General features: G+C 34.7%; 1 protein-coding gene across 2 annotated transcripts in view; it reads right to left on the bottom strand.

Annotated features, from left to right (window-relative positions):
- The window catches only part of LOC150110637 (mitochondrial adenyl nucleotide antiporter SCaMC-like), a 176,129-nt gene that overhangs the window by 120,483 nt on the left and 37,346 nt on the right, over positions 1–18,300 (bottom strand). For both annotated transcript variants that reach the window (XM_090395393.1, XM_090395403.1), the window contains exons 3-4: positions 15,922–16,009; positions 4,960–5,071 (exon numbers count right to left, since the gene is read on the bottom strand). In XM_090395393.1, coding sequence (XP_090251519.1) covers positions 4,960–5,071; positions 15,922–16,009 — 200 coding nt within the window. The remainder of the gene's footprint in view (positions 1–4,959; positions 5,072–15,921; positions 16,010–18,300) is intronic.

The following is an 18,300-nucleotide window of genomic DNA, read 5'->3' as shown; positions in this document are numbered from 1 at the left end:
AACCTGTGTTCTGTTAAATACCTCTATTAAATAAAAGTGATGGATCAATAACATTCAACTCAGAAATGAAGTAACAGCAGGTAATATGCATTTTTGAAATCAATATCATAAATTCTTCATCATCATCATCATCATCATCATCATCAAATTCCTGCCATGTACCCTCAAGGGGTGTACAGGATATGACAGTACTACATGAAAAAATTACATCATTACTAACTTCCTATCTACAATTTTCCTCCAAATAAGTCTATTACTTGTCAAGACTCCAACATTATCAGATCTTATATTTCTATCGTCTAAGGCACATTGTACTGTGTCAATCCACCTATATCTTGGTCTTCCTCTGGGTCATTTTCCTGCCAACCTGGCAGAGAACACTTGTTTTGCTAATCTTTCCTCTCCCATTCTATTTAAGTGACCATACCACCTGAGATTAGCTCTGTTAACGCATTTCTGGATGCTGACAATGTCAAGTTCTTTCCTAATATCCTCGTTTTTAATATGATATTGCCATTGATGCCATCTGTTCATGCCTATAATCTTTCTCAGGACTCGCATATCTGCGGTCTCTAGTCTTTGGTCAAGTGTTTTACTTCTGACCCAGCTCTCAGATCCATAAGTTAAAACTGGTTTGAACACTGTCTTGTATACAGCTAATTTAGTGTTCTGACTAATTTCTCTCTTATTCCATATGAATTTATTCAATTGACTTCCCACCGTACCAGCTTTGCTGATTCTGTTCTCTATTTCTATATTTAATTTACCATCTTCAGAAAAAATTGTGCCTAAGTAGCTGAAATGTTTTACTTGTTCCACAGGTTCTCCATTCACAACACAGTTGACATTTTCAATGATTCTGCCTATTTTCATTGTCGTTGTCTTTTTATTGCTGACCTTCAGACCATATCTATTATAACAGCTATTCAATTTAGTCAGAGAATCTTGCAGACTTGTAGCGGATTTATTTAGAAGTATAACATCATCCGCATAAAGCAAAGAGCTGACATTAACATCTCCAATTTTGATATCAGGTTTAATACCACTTTCCTTCATAATGTGATCCATATAGATAATGAATAACAGAGGGGATAATGTACATCCTTGTCTCACACCAGATTTAACATTAAACCATCTTCCTGTACTTCCTTCAATTCTAACTGCTGACTTACAACTCAAATAAAGACTAAGTATTGCTTGATATAATGCCCCATTGACACCATATAACTGCAGCGTATTGAATAGCTTCTCTCTTGGCACCTTGTCATATGCCTTTTCCAAATCGACAAAACTTAAATACAGATCTTTGTTATATTCCCATGCTTTCTCGACTATTTGTCGTAAAGTGAAGATCTGATCCTGACAGCCTCTATTTGGCCTGAATCCAGCTTGCTCTTCACCAAGCTTTTCTTCCACAATTCTTCTCGACCGTTTCTCAAGTATACTTGCATAGATCTTGCCAGGAACACTCAGTAGGGAAATACCTCTGTAATTCTCACATTCAGTTTTATTTCCCTTTTTTAATATATGGGTACTATGAGAGCTTTACTCCAATCATCGGGAATTCATCCCTCGGTCCAGGCTTTCTGAACTATGCAGTGCAGCCACTGTAAGACTTTTATACCACCATACTTCAGCATTTCTGGTCGAATATCATCTACTCCTGCTGCCTTTCCACATTTCAAGCCTTTGATGGCTTTTTCTACTTCAAGTATGGATATGTATTCCTGACGGCATGCCTGGTCAGTGTTTTTTATCACTGTGCTGTCATCACTGCTTGTTTCATTTAGCAGTTTTTCAAAGTAATCACTCCATACTTCAAGGATATCTTTTTCTCCTGTTTTCATGTCGCCTTTATCATCTCTAACTCTTTTTACAGCATTCTTTCCTCCATTCCTAAGCTTATTCAACAACCTCCAGAATATTTTGCCACCTTCTTGATATTTATTTTCTATATTCTTGCCAAAGTCCTCCTATGACTTTTGTTTAGTTAGTTTTACACACTGTTTAGATTTCTTACATTTGTCTCTGTATTCTGTAAGAGTAAAAGCTGACTTATTTGCCAGGAACTTTTGATATGCTTTCTTCTTTTCCTTCACTGCCTCTTTAACTTCCTGTGTCCACCAGGGAGTTCTGATTTTTTTATCCTTGCACACAACCTCACCACATGCCTCTCTGGCAGAATCAATCAATGTTTTCTTCAGAGTTTGCCACTGAATCTCCAAGGTTTGATTCCTGTTCACAAACTCTTTCATTTTCTTTTCAATAATCTTTCTGTATTTTAGTCTGCAGTTCACATCTGAGAGCTGCTCAACTTTTATTCGCTTTAAAACTTTCTTACATGTTATTCTTTTCAATATGAAATTCAATTTTATCCTGCTCAAGACTAAATAGTGATCACTTCCAATTTCAAATCCTCTGTACACTCTGGTGTCCTGCACCAGGGAGAAAACATCACTATCAACAATAACATAATCAATGAGACTTTTCTTATTCCTAGCCTCTTCTCTCCATGTGAATTTGTGCACAATTGTATGTTGGAACATGGTGTTAGTAATAACCAATTAGTGTCCTGAGCAGAAATCCAACAGATATTTGCCATTATTATTAGCTTTGCTCTTTTCTCCAAATTTTCCCAAAATATTTTTGTATGTCTCACAATCATTTCCTACACTGTACACTCTGGTGTCCTGCACCAGGGAGAAAACATCACTATCAACAATAACATAGTCAATGAGACTTTTCTTATTCCTAGCCTCTTCTCTCCATGTGAATTTGTGCACATTTGTATGTTGGAACATGTAGTAATAACCAATCAGTGTCCTGAGCAGAAATCCAACAGATATTTGCCATTATTATTAGCTTTGCTCTTTTCTCCAAATTTTCCCAAAATATTTTTGTATGTCTCACAATCATTTCCTATTCTGCTATTTAGATCCCCTACAAGGACCAACTTTTCCTTTTTCATTGTGTCAGTTGCTTTTTCTAAAGCGTCAAAAAATTCCTCCACTTCTCCCTTAATATAACCTTCTGTGGGACCATAGGCACAAATAAGTCTCATTGTCCAGTTCCCCATTCTCATATTTGCCCACATTACTCTACTTGAGACTGACTGCCATTCAAGAAGATTAGCCTCGTATTTTGTGTTGAATACTATGGCTACTACTTCTTTTCCTAGATTGTCATTGCCTGAATATAACATTTTGTATTTATTGCTCAGAAAGATCTCACCAGTTTTGGTCTTTTTTGTATTAGTCACCCCTATTATGTCGATTTGGTACTTATCTAATTCCTCAGCTAGCTCCATTTCTTTGCCATTCAGGCTTCTTACGTTGATAGTACTGATCTTTAACTCTGGTGATGTTGAGTTGGGGTTTGTTTTCAGATTTGTTCCAGTAGCTGACTTTTCGCTGTTCGCCCTGGTTCCCTGGCGAAAACAACGGGGGCCTTGTTTAACCGTGCGACCCCCCAGCCGGCATGAAATTTTGTCATGTTGTACCATCATTTTTTTATTTTGGTTTAACCAATAAGAATACAATTTGGTCAGCTAAATCCCAAATTGCCAGCTCATCCTCGTTCGTTCAGTGTCAAAGTAGATACCCAACAGGGTGCACCACGAGAAGGTGAGGATTGGACATTAGGTCAGAAGCCCTGGTCGGTTCTCCGCATTCCTTTAACGGCTATGTGGAGGTCTCCTCTCAGTTATACAGCTTTGACCCTTAAGCACCCCTCATAAATTCTTTAAAACATTTAATGTAATTCACCCCCCCATTAGTTTCAGATAGTATTTCTAGAAAGGTAGGGAATGGGAGTAAAATTCTTCCTATGATCTTGTTTAGTAACATGAAGCATTAACCACAATTATTATGAAACAAGATCCTAACTCACTTTGGAATGTTATATAAATAAAAATAGCAAAATCAAAGACGATGCTTTAATAAACTGGAATAAAACAAACAGTCTAACTGACAAAAAATATCAATATATAAGGAAATTTTAATAATTATGAATGCCTCCCATAACCAACTTGGGGATCACAGCAACGGTTTTATAACAAACTACTGTTATAATGAAAGGTTCACTATAGTAAATTTTCTTCAGAACTGATGCACTGAGATTATGGTAGAATTTTCAATAGTTGGTTATAATAACTATAACAAACTTAATCACTATAACAGTATTTTTTCTGAAGAGAAACATGACTACATTATTTTTACTAAAAGGCAAACTACAGTTAATAAAAGCTGCATTTTTTTTTTATGATGACTGCTCTCACAAAAAGTCTATTATGTGCAGAATCCTGAAATTATTTAAAAAATTTATGATGTTGATTTCAAAAATGCATATTACCTAATGTTACTTCAATTCTGAGTTGAATGTTATTGATCCATCACATTTATTTAATAGAGGTATTTAACAGAATGCAGGTAGGAAAAGAAGTGTTAAACCCATTTGAAAAAAATAAAAAAAGCACTCTGAAAATAGCAAATGTGTTTAAAAATATTGTTTTTGTTCTTCTCATCCAGAGACATCTTTACAGATTGAATTGTTCAATCAATTATTAAAACTAAATGTCTAAACTTAAACTCAGTGAAGATGAGATTCATGAGAGCATCAGCCAGCAGGTAGCTAGCAAGGATTTTCATAAAATCAGTTATGTTTTGACAATTATATGATGATTCTTATAAATGAAATATCTGGATTTTGATCCAAATATTGAAACTACTAAAAAATATTAGAAAATTCCTATCACTTTGAGTATCTGCTTAAAAGTAGTATTAAAGTCATATATACTTCCTACAGTATTTTTTTATAAATGAGATTTCATGCACTTCACATAGTGGAATGAACTGTGGTACATGTTCAATCATACCTTATTAAATGAGAGTATTCCAGATACTTTTGCATACAAGAGAATTACAAAAATGTTCCAGAGATTAACAAAAAAAGTCAACATACAGTAGCATGCCTCCAGTAACGGAATATATCTCTGATTTCTGAACTGGGATGAAATAATAAATAATCTCTCCATTCAGCAAAACTTATTGTAAGGGAGCCATCCTTGTCCATTCTAGAAATAAAGGAAAAGCAAGTTTGAATTAATATCAAGTATACTTTGAAATAAGTAAATTAGATCAAGGTTGTGTAAAAATAATCAAATTTAAAATTCTGAATATTTTTATGTAGCGTTTATGTTAGTATGTTTATTAGTTTTAGTTTCATAACACGCATTGTCGCCACTTGCAATGTGGCCGTCATTCAAATTGTTTTGTCGAAATGAATTGTAAAGAAGTTAAAAAAATTGATGTACTTACCAGATTTGAATAGTTGTGTTACTTTAAAGGAATTTTATTGTAGTTTAGAATTATTAAGTGTTTGTGTTTTTTGAAGACATGCTCTTGTCGCTAACATAATCTGCGTGTCAGCCATTATACCAAACTTCTTGCTGGCCAGTTTCATGGAGTGTGCATGTTCATCGAGAAGGTTGATGTGTGATTGACAGCTGACAGAAAGTGTTTGGAAAGAAATTAGAACACAAGCCGGCAGATATTTAGATTCGGAGGAAATTGAGTTTCTTTATGTGACAGTCAGAGGAAAATTAATAGTATATTCTGAAAAAGGAATCGTGGAACCATGAAGTTTTAAAAGGAATATTGGAGGAAACGCTAATTGGAAGATTTATAGTAGGTTCCGAAAAGGGAATCGTAGACCTGTGAATTCTTTTAAAGTGGAAGAGTTAAGATTGTCAATAAGCATTAGTGAATAAAAGAAGAAATTGCTATTTACATTCTAAAGGAATGTTCGAGAAAACGCTGATTAGGAAGTTTCATCTGTATTAAGGACGCCAAATCTAACTATTATTTCTACTAAAAAAGAGACAGAATTGAGTCAGGAAGAATTAATGTGTGCTACATGAGTGATGAGAAAGGATCCTATGAAAATGAAGAATAAAGTCACATATCTTCGGAAAAGAGAATTGACAGAGAAAGAAATTGGCTATGAACATTTTGTCATTGTGAAAACAAGGTGTTTAGTCTAGTCTTAAGTGTAAGTTTATTTTTTAAAAACCTTGGATCCAATTAATTCTGTAATTAGTTAGAGTTATGTAAAGTTGCTTGACGTGTATATATATTGTTTGTGTTTTATTAAATGTGTTTATTTTGTATTTTGGTCTTGAGTCAACGATTTTTTGGATTCTGAAAGAAATAGTAAAAAAGAGGTCATTGCACCAATCGGAGTGAACCCTTGTGCAATAAATAAATATAATAAAAGCACTCGGAAATAAAAAAATAATCGTTAGAAAAAGAGATTAAATAAAATAAATAAAAATCCTATATTTAAACAATGCTGCAGCCGGTAGGATTAAAATAATAAAAAAATCTCCTCTATTAGCAATGGTGCAGCCGACAGGATTTAATATTAATTAAAAATCTCTCTGTGACCGGATTAATATTATGATAATATCCTCTATATAAATATATCTCTTTCAATTAACAGCTACCAATCTCCTTAATGTTTTTATATATTATTACGGTACATCATGAAATCCCAGTACTCGCAGTGTGGGAGGAAAACCTCAGTTTCTGGATGGTTGGATGGAGAGAGAGAGAGAGAGTAATGTTCCTGGTAGATGACAGCTTCCGAGCTGAGTTTGAAGGAGTGTATTGTATTCTTGTGAAGAATCAATGCTATTTGTTTAGATGTTCCTTTAAAGTAGGATATGGAAATTCTTTTCACATCAGATTTGTAGTCTGGCTAAGGAATAGAATTCCACTGTAACCATTAATCACCAGGAAGAGAAGGGAATCAGAAGAGCAGACTGAACAGGATTTGTGTAAAATACTTTCAATAATATCCATCTTCTGTGAAACAGATATTACATAGATTATCAAAAATATAGGTATTATCAACTAGTAGATATATCCATTCATCCTCAAGCCAACATCCATCTCATCTATCTTCTATGATGCATGATGATGTAAGGATGAATGGATGTATCTGCCCATCATGCAATGCTTACTATAAATAGATAATTCAATACCATAAGGTTACAGATTATTAAGGTAGCCAAAAGAATGTTGGATTAACATTCAACCGTGAATCTGATACAGAAGTACAAGGAGTTTATCGAGAAATTGAGTTCTCACTCAGAGACAAGAAATAATTCTGTCTCTGTGTGGAAACAAACAGTGAAGAATGTGAACTTGCCTTTTCTATTTTTGTAAGAAGAGATTCTTTAGAGATAAATTTTCGAATATTCTTAGCAAAGGTCTCAATTTCATTCCCTCACCAAAATTTATCCCTAAAGAATCTCTTCTTACAAAAATAGAAAAGGCAAGTTCACTCATTCCTAATCATTTGGCGAAACTTCTTCGTATTGAATCGATTTTCATTATCAATAATGCTAAACCTCCAACAGATAATATTTCTCTGGCTGAAAGACAAGCCCTAAAAATCTTAAAAAGAACAGTAACATTATTATTTTACCTGCAGATAAAGGCAATTCCACGGTCATCCTCAACTCTGAAGATTACCACAACAAAATGCTTCAATTACTTGAAGATAATTCGACATATTCAATTCTTCAGGAAGATCCTACAAGAGAATTACAAAACCGTACAAACAACTTGTTAAAGACTACGAGTGAACTTTCTCATAATGTTCACCTCTCTTTACGCTCTCTACATCCTCTTATCCCACGCATCTATGGAGTTCCCAAGATATATAAAGAAAACATCCCTCTTCACCCAATTGCAGAAGGAATTGATTCACCTACGTATAAACTTTCCAAATATCTAGCAAAGTACCTCAAGTGTTTCTCCAATAAATCATCATCTTTCATCAAAAACACCACAGATTTTGTGTCTCATATAAAAGATATTCCCATCAATGAAAATGACATTCTAGCAAGTTTTGACATTATATCTTTATTTACTAACGTTCCTACAGATGAGGTACTTACTTTTGTTGGTAAATGGAGTCCTGATATCTGAAGTAACCAAAATGAATGCATTGTTTTAATAAAGCAAACATTTTTTTGGATAATTTGTCATCAGGACTCCATTTACCAACAAAAACAAGGTCTGGAAATGGGCAATCCTTTGTCTCCAGTCCTGTCTAACATCTTCCTTGAAGGTTTTGAAACGAAAACCATATCTTCCCTCTCATTTAAACCAAAAGTTTGGAAACGATATGTTGATGATATTTTTAATATTGGGAATCACGGGCACACATCTCTCGTAGATTTTCTTCATCATCTTAACATCCAACATCCTAATATAAAATTTACTGCTGATCAAGAAAATAACTCCTTACCTTTCCTGGATGTCATGCTTACACGATGCTCTGAAAGATTAAAAATCTCTATATACAGAAAACCTATTCATACCAATAGATATCTGCATAATCTTTCTCATCATTTTCCACCATAAAAACTTGGAACTATATCTACCTTAGGACACAGAGCTTCAAACTTGATATATGCTGTGATAAGGTGGAGCGCCGCATAGTCGAGTCTAAGGAAATCGTTATGGATCCTCATCACATAAATAATAACCTTAGCTATAATCTACTGGACTCTTTCAGCTCTGCTATCCAATATTGGCACACTCGTGAAATCAGCCGCACGCAGCTGCCTAACAATAGAACTCCAACATGGACTGTAGCTACAGTTCAAAGCTAACTGAATTTTATAATAGTCATTTTTATAGTGATACAATGTTTCTTATAATGTTTATTTGCTTTCTATGTTGCCACGCCTGAAGAAGGCGGATAATACGAGAAACATGTTGCATTTTGAATAGATTTAATTGTTATTTCTTCTAGTCTCAGTTATAGTCAGTATATATAAATATGAACATATCCCAATTCCGAGTTAATAGTACAAATTGTTATATGTATATATATATATTTTTTTTTTTTTTTTTTGTTTGTTTGTTTGGTTGGTTAGAAAGTGAATTACAGTTGAGAAGAAATTAAATTCTTGGTTTTATCCTTTGTATAAGCAGGGGCAAACAAAAGCTTGCACATGAACTAACATATGACTTCACATTAAATTTCTCTAGTATCCCACAATATCACTTTCTTTTAGACACACATTGCCATGCATAATAGCAGCATTTTCCAAAGTGTGGTATGCATGTTCCTGGGGTGCACACAAAACGTTATTAGGGAATATGAAACTTGTTCTTTATTTAATTTTGATATATATATATATTTTTTTTGGGGGGGGGGGGGGGACTTAAGGGTCAAAGCTGTATAACTGAGAGGAGACCTCCACATAGCCTTTAAAGGAATGCGGAGAACCGACCAGGGCTTCTGACCTAATGTCCAATCCTCACCTTCTCGTGTGCACCCTGTTGGGTATCTACTTTGATACTGAACGAACGAGGATGGGCTGGCAATTTGGGATTTAGCCGACCAAATTGTATTCTTATTGGTTAAACCAAAATAAAAAATGATGGTACAACATGACAAAATTTCATGCCGGCTGGGGCGTCGCCCGGTTAAACAAGGCCCCCGTTGTTTTCGCCAGGGAACCAAGGCGAACAGCGAAAAGTCAGCTACTGGAACAAATCTGAAAACAAACCCCAACTCAACATCACCAGAATTAAAGATCGGTACTATCAACGTAAGAAGCCTGAATGGCAAAGAAATGGAGCTAGCTGAGGAATTAGATAAGTACCAGATCGACATAATAGGGGTGACTGAAACAAAAAAGACCAAAACTAGTGAGATCTTTCTGAGCAATAAATACAAAATGTTATATTCAGGCAATGACAATCAAGGAAAAGAAGGAGTAGCCATAGTATTCAACACAAAATACGAGGCTAATCTTCTTGAATGGCAGTCAGTCTCAAGTAGAGTAATGTGGGCAAATATGAGAATGGGGAACTGGACAATGAGACTTATTTGTGCCTATGGTCCCACAGAAGGTTCTACTAAGGTAGAAGTGGAGGAATTTTTTGAGGCTTTAGAAAAAGCAACTGACACAATGAAAAAGGAAAAGTTGGTCCTTGTTGGGGATCTAAATAGTAGAGTAGGAAATGATTGTGAGACATACAAAAATATTTTGGGAAAATTTGGAGAAAAGAGCAAAGCTAATAATAATGGCAAATATCTGTTGGATTTCTGCTCAGGGCATGGACTGGTTATTACTAACACCATGTTCCAACATAAAAATGTGCACAAATTCACATGGAGAGAAGAGGCTAGGAATAAGAAAAGTCTCATTGACTATGTTATTGTTGATAGTGATGTTTTCTCCCTGGTGCAGGACACCAGAGTGTACAGAGGATTTGAAATTGGAAGTGATCACTATTTAGTCTTGAGCAGGATAAAATTGAATTTCATATTGAAAAGAATAACACGTAAGAAAGTTTTAAAGCGAATAAAAATTGAGCAGCTCTCAGATGTGAACTGTAGACTAAAATACAGAAATATTATTGAAAAGAAAATGAATGAGTTTGAGAATAGGAATCAAACCTTGGAGATTCAGTGGCAAACTCTAAAGGAAACATTGATTGATTCTGCCAGAGAGGCATGTGGTGAGGTTGTGTGCAAGGATAAAAAATTCAGAACTCCCTGGTGGACACAGGAAGTTAAAGAGGCAGTGAAGGAAAAGAAGAAAGCATATCAAAAGTTCCTGGCAAATAAGTCAGCTTTTACTCTTACAGAATACAGAGACAAATGTAAGAAAGCTAAACAGTGTGTAAAACTAGCTAAACAAAAGTCATGGGAGGACTTTGTCAAGAATATAGAAAATAAATATCAAGAAGGTGGCAAAATATTCTGGAGGTTGTTGAAGAAGCTTAGGAATGGAGGAAAGAGAGCTGTAAAAGGAATTAGAGATGATAAAGGTGAAATGAAAACAGGAGAAAAAGATATCCTTGAAGTATGGAGTAATTACTTTGAAAAACTGCTAAATGAAACAAGCAGTGATGACAGCACAGTGATAAAAAAACACTGATAAGGCATGCAGTCAGGAATACATATCCATACTTGAAGTAGAAAAAGCCATCAAAGGCTTCAAATGTGGAAAGGCAGCAGGAGTAGATGATATTCGACCAGAAATGCTGAAGTATGGTGGTATAAGAGTCTTACAGTGGCTGCACTGCATAGTTCAGAAAGCCTGGACAGAGGGACGAATTCCTGATGATTGGAGTAGAGCTCTCATAGTACCCATATATAAAAAGTGAAATAAAACTGAATGTGAGAATTACAGAGGTATTTCCCTACTGAGTGTCCCTGGCAAGATCTATGCAAGTATACTTGAGAAACGGTTGAGAAGAATTGTGGAAGAAAAGCTTGGTGAAGAACAAGCTGGATTCAGGCCAAATAGAGGCTGTCAGGATCAGATCTTCACTTTACGACAAATAGTCGAGAAAGCATGGGAATATAACAAAGATCTGTATTTAAGTTTTGTCGATTTGGAAAAGGCATATGACAAGGTGCCAAGAGAGAAGCTATTCAATACGCTGCAGTTATATGGTGTCAATGGGGCATTATATCAAGCAATACTTAGTCTTTATTTGAGTTGTGAGTCAGCAGTTAGAATTGAAGGAAGTACAGGAAGATGGTTTAATGTTAAATCTGGTGTGAGACAAGGATGTACATTATCCCCTCTGTTATTCATTATCTATATGGATCACATTATTAAGGAATGTGGTATTAAACCTGATATCAAAATTGGAGATGTTAATGTCAGCTCTTTGCTTTATGCGGATGATGTTATACTTCTAAATAAATCTGCTACAAGTCTGCAAGATTCTCTGACTAAATTGAATAGCTGTTGTAATAGATATGGTATGAAGGTCAGCAATAAAAAGACAAAGACAATGAAAATAGGCAGAATCATTGAAAATGTCAACTGTGTTGTGAATGGAGAACCTGTGGAACAAGTAAAACATTTCAGCTACTTAGGCATGATTTTTAGTAAAGATGGTAAATTAAATATAGAAATAGACAACAGAATCAGCAAAGCTGGTATCGTGGGAAGTCAATTGAATAAATTCATATGGAATAAGAAAGAAATTAGTCGGAACACTAAATTAGCTGTATACAAGACTGTGTTCAAACCAATTTTAACTTATGGATCTGAGAGCTGGGTCAGAAGTAAAACACTTGACCAAAGACTAGAGACCGCAGATATGAGAGTCCTGAGAAAGATTAGAGGCGTGAACAGATGGCATTGATGGCAATATCATATTAAAAATGAGGATATTAGGAAAGAACTTGACATTGTCAGCATCCAGGAATGCGTTAGCAGAGCTAATCTCAGATGGTATGGTCACTTAAATAGAATGGGAGAGGAAAGATTAGCAAAACAAGTGTTCTCTGCCAGGTTGGCAGGAAAACGACCCAGAGGAAGACCAAGATATAGGTGGATTGATACGGTACAAAGTGCCTTAGACGATAGAAATATAAGATCTGATAATTTTGGAGTCTTGACAAGTAACAGACTGATTTGGAGGAAAATTGTAGATAGGAAGTTAGTAATGATGTAATTTTTTCATGTAGTACTGTCATATCCTGTATACCCCTTGAGGGTACATGGCAGGAATTTGATGATGATGATGATATATATATATATTTTTTTTTTTACTTTTCTTTTTGCCACTGTATTGTTGCAGATAAGTGCAGATCCATTCTATAATTTTTCAATAACTAAAACACTTGAAGGAAATTTTAAACAAAATGTGTCTCTTGACATGGATCAATGACATAATGGCCTTGTCTAGTTGAAAGCACAACTGTGCTCCAGTCAAGTAGTTCAAATTACGTGTATTAAAAGTTTAAATTTAAATAGAGAATTCAGCAGCTTGTGCTTAAATATTATTCATCCATCTAACTCCTACCTGATTAACCCTCCTTAACTAGGTATACAATTTAATATTGCTTCCCCTAGATGACCCTTAACTATATCCTGTGCATTACTATCATCCTTATCCTGAAGTATTTTATGACATGGTACAGATTTAAGCTTCTTCCTAAGCTTGTCATAATCACATGCCTTGTAATTCCACATATACCCCTTCTTGATAGAACATTTCTCATGTTGTACAATCTCACAAGTCAAGACCACATGGTCACTTTTACCAATTGAAGGCATTGTGGTTACCTTGGTTATGGATACCTGTTCTGATCCTATGACCAGGTTCGATACCTTCCCAACCTTAGTCCCCTTCATCAAATGCTGCCTAAAGGCAGGTTGGCAAGGTTGCACTAACCAATACCAAAAACTCCTCCCTCTTGATCCTGACACTTCTGGCATTAGTGATTAGGATATAGAAACTGCAGCATCGTTCAGTTCCCTCTCCCACCCACCTTTACTTCCTGAATTGACTACCCTATTCAATATTTTTGCTTGAGAGACTAGATTCCACACTTGGTCATTCTCATACTCACTTGCCTCATGGTGCCTTCTGGCAAATTCACTTACTTCCACTCTATGTTTTCCTGAATTTGCACTTCAGCATGCTCAGTAAACAAAGTTCTCTCTACACACCTAAAACCAAAACCATTTAGATGCAAACCATCAGCATTGTACAAATCCTTCTTTCTATCAAACACAGACTACATATCAACAAATACTACATCATTCCTTCTACACAATCTATGTAGAGACTGATTAGCTACCAATGCCCTTCTCCTCAGTTCGCCTCTATCATAGTGTGAGAGGGGGACTGACAATCTTCACCTTCTCAATCTTCAGTTTTGCCTCTTCTAACAACTCCTTTACATCCTCCTTCTCTAGAATACTTTGCACCTCTGAAATCATTTGTACCAACCAAGATAATCATTTCCTTTGAATTTCAAACTTTGAGTTTGAAGTACAAAATGAAAAACTTTACTGCTTGAGTCAGATCTTTATCAATAACCCCATTGGTTAAATTTTTCTTGTTAATAATGCTAAATAAAGCAAACTTCTTTCAAAACCATCTCTAAAATAATATTACCTTGATAAAATTAATAAATAAATATAATTTTAAATAATTCAGAAATATATACACCATTCTCTAGAAATTTCAGCTCCATGTGAACTAAGAGGATGCACAAATTCTGAAAGGTAATAGACATCTGTAAGAACAGTTTAAGTGGTTTATTTTGTAATATAAGACTATGCTAACAATAATCTTAAAAAAAGTTGTTTATTAGACACATTGACAAGAATATAATTTTATTATTGCATATATTTTGACTAGAAACTAACAGGTCATCATCAGTACATCAACATAATCACAAAGTAAAAGCTTCAACAAAGAATGTTAATTCCATTTACGAAGCTAAGCCAGGTGCCAAAATGCCACCTAATGGTGGTTACAATACAATAAATTTACAAATAAAAAAAATAAATAAAAGTAAAAAATTAATTTAAAAATGTTGGGAGATGCACTACTGACTGCCATTTATGAGGGTGCCATGCTGCTCACAGCAGATCAAAACTGCACTTGCACGAAAATCTCTGAACAGTGCTTGGAGCATTTTAACAAAAATAAAACTGATTTTGTGCGTTGATTTATTACTATGGATGAGACTGGGATTCACCATTACACACCAGACTCCAAAAAAAGGAGTCAAAACAATGGGCAGAAGCCGGCTGTTCAGCACCAAAGGAGACAAAGTCGGTTCCATCAGCAAGAAAAGTCATGACATTGGTGTTTTGGGATGCTAAAGGCATTTTATTTATTATCTTGAAAAGGGTAAAACAATAACCAGGGAATATTATTGCAATCTTTTAACCAGACTAGAAAAAAATTCATGAGAAAAGAACTGGTTTGCAGAAGAAAAAAAATCATCTTTCATCAGGACAATGCACCTGCCCACAAAGGTGTTTTTGGCAATGGAAAAAATTAAGGGATCTGCACTAAGAATTGTTGGAATATTTCCCAGATTTGGCTCCCTCTGACTTTATCTCTTTTCCCAAAACCAAAACTCTTCCTCACTGGTCAGCGTTTTTCTTCGAATCAAGAGGTGATTGCAGCTGTAGAGAGGAATTTTGCAGGTCTTACTGAGAACCACTACAGGGACAGGATAATAGTACTGAATAAATCCTGGAATAAATGTATTAGTCTTAAGGGAGGTTATGTTGAAAAATAAAAATAATAAATTCTAAATTCGTTTTTTCATTGTTAGGCTGAGAACTTTTGATACCACTCTCATATGAGGATGAGACTCTCCCAAATCCTGTCAATAGAAGGCAGTCATTCGATTTAAATTTTGGCAGTGTAGAAATGCTTCCGCACTCTCTTTAAATAACCACTCAAACCTAAACCTGCACCAAAGTTAAAAGTGAGTATTGGATCATAGGATGATATCATAGTCAGTGTCCACTCCATGCTTACTATGGTCCAATACTCACTATGGTACAATACTCACCTTTTACATTGGTGCAGGCTTAGGTTTTAGCGGTTATTTAAAGAGTGCTGAAGCACTTCTACACTGCCCCAATTTAAATCAGAATGACTGCCTTTCTATTGCTAAGATCTGGATGAGTCTCATCCTCATAAATGGCAAGCGATAGTGCATTCCCCAATGCATTTTTTTAGGTATTTATTTTTTAAATTGAATTTAATATAATGATGTGTCATTCATTTCATTATCTAATTACATTTAATTTTATTTCAAATTACTTAATTTTAAATTTTGGCCTTAATTGCAATCTTATTTTATTGGAACTGCTCGCTAAGATGGCAATCATGCATGTGGTCAAGATCTGTAAATAGTATTAACATTCTTTATTCCAGATCACATTGTGATTATGCTGATGCACTGATGATGATGACTAGTTAGTTTCTGGTTGAAATATTTGCAGTAATAAAATTATTATTATATTCTTGTGAATATGTGTGAGTAATAAACATTATTATGCCACAAGTGCCATTAAACATTCACTTAAAGCAGTAAACAATAAAAGCTAACCTTTGTAAAAGTTTCAAAGCTCCTTCTCGATCAATGCTTATTCCCAAATTTTTAAATGCATTTCTTATTTCATTAGCATCAAGTATACCTGCAAAGATTATATCAAATATTCTTCAGAATCATTACACGTAAACTCAAAGCTAAAATTTAAAATGATAATAAGTATTCATCAAATATACAGTGATGAAATTTTTTTTTTTTCACTTGGTCCTAGTATGAATTAGAGATGTCAAGAAATTATATTCTTGTTTTAAAAGAGGTAAACCGTGAGTAGACATAACTATACATAAAAATATAACGGAAAAACTCACGTAGAAAAATTATTTAATGGTATAATTTTCGCCCGTGTGTCACAGGCATCTTCAGTACAATTAGGCACAAAAATTAAACATTAACTGACAATTCCAAAAAGCGCCACCTAAGTAGCTGGTGTAAGATAACTAAAAAGGTCAATAACTTTCCTAAAAAAAAAAAAAAAAAAAAAAAAAAAAAAAAAAAAAAAAAAAAAAAATTAATACAATAAAAAGTTAGGAAAGATTAGCTGATTTGTAAAGTACTATCTCCCATAAAGGGGACAGACGTAAGCCGTCGGATCTGTTTAAGTTAGGAGAATGAAGTAGAGTTTCACATGCTTCTTTATAAAGGCGTTCCATGAGAAACTGACTTTTGTGAAGAACTCTTGTCTTTTTCCAATGAACTCTGTGTCTAGTGAAGATGGCATGTTCTGCAAGTCCAGACTTTTCAGGTTTAAAGTATTCAATATAAGATTGGTGTTCTTCTAGCCGAATGGAGGCAGATCTTCCCGTTTGTCCGAAATAACATAATCCACAAGAGCACGGAATCTGGTAGACACCTGGATGATTGAGATGTGGAAGCTTGTCCTTTGGAGAAGCGAGAAAGGTGGAGATTTTTCTAAAAGGTCGAAAGGCAACAAAAATATTCAGTGGTTTTAAAATTTTTGCTATACGTTCACTGATGCCTTGTATATAAGGGATGGTAATGCGCGTTATTTCCTCTGTGTTTGAAGAGGGAGACATATTAAATCTACTCAAAGTTCTTTTAATGAAGCAATTCTTATAGCCATTAGATAGAAAGGAAGAAGTTATATATCGTATTTCTTTCTGTAAAAGATCGTCTGTAGAACAAAAGGAGTGGGCCCGATGAACCAGTGTTTTAATAGTTCCTGCCTTTTGACTGGGATGGTGATGAGATTCCGCATGGATATAATGGCCTGTATGAGTCTTCTTTCTATAAACTGAGAAATGTAGGTTACCATCTGGTTGGCGAAGAATTAGAAGATCTAAAAAGGCTAACTGCTTATTTGATTCTACTTCTAGGGTAAACTTGATCCTAGGATGAAATGCGTTTAACTTATTGAGAAATTGTTGAAGTTCATCAGAAGAGCCATTCCATACAGCAAAAATGTCATCGACATATCTGAACCAATGAGTAGGTCTGGGAGAAATATTGTCAAAGATACGTTGTTCAAAATGTTCCATAAAGAAATTGGAGATAGCAGGAGAGAGAGGATTACCCATTGCTGTTCCTTCAATTTGTTGATATAACTTATTTTTAAAAGAAAAAAATAACCAGAATTTATTACAAAATCAAATAAGTTTACAATGTCTGAAGGAAATTCCTGTTGTAGTAATTCAATACTTTCCGAAAGAGGCACATTTGTAAATAAAGAATTTAAATTTTAAGAATTTAAAAATAAGTTATATCAACAAATTGAAGGAACAGCAATGGGTAATCCTCTCTCTCCTGCTATCTCCAATTTCTTTATGGAACATTTTGAACAACGTATCTTTGACAATATTTCTCCCAGACCTACTCATTGGTTCAGATATGTCGATGACATTTTTGCTGTATGGAATGGCTCTTCTGATGAACTTCAACAATTTCTCAATAAGTTAAACGCATTTCATCCTAGGATCAAGTTTACCCTAGAAGTAGAATCAAATAAGCAGTTAGCCTTTTTAGATCTTCTAATTCTTCGCCAACCAGATGGTAACCTACATTTCTCAGTTTATAGAAAGAAGACTCATACAGGCCATTATATCCATGCGGAATCTCATCACCATCCCAGTCAAAAGGCAGGAACTATTAAAACACTGGTTCATCGGGCCCACTCCTTTTGTTCTACAGACGATCTTTTACAGAAAGAAATACGATATATAACTTCTTCCTTTCTATCTAATGGCTATAAGAATTGCTTCATTAAAAGAACTTTGAGTAGATTTAATATGTCTCCCTCTTCAAACACAGAGGAAATAACGCGCATTACCATCCCTTATATACAAGGCATCAGTGAACGTATAGCAAAAATTTTAAAACCACTGAATATTTTTGTTGCCTTTCGACCTTTTAGAAAAATCT

This window comes from Typopeltis vanoorti, chromosome 1, assembly GCF_054136105.1.
Source record: "Typopeltis vanoorti isolate ZY-2024b chromosome 1, IOZ_Tvanoo_1.0, whole genome shotgun sequence".
Classification (NCBI taxonomy): Eukaryota; Metazoa; Arthropoda; class Arachnida; order Uropygi; family Thelyphonidae; genus Typopeltis; species Typopeltis vanoorti.
The sequence above is the reverse complement of the archived record's forward strand: the minus strand, read 5'-3'. Positions and strand labels throughout refer to the sequence as shown.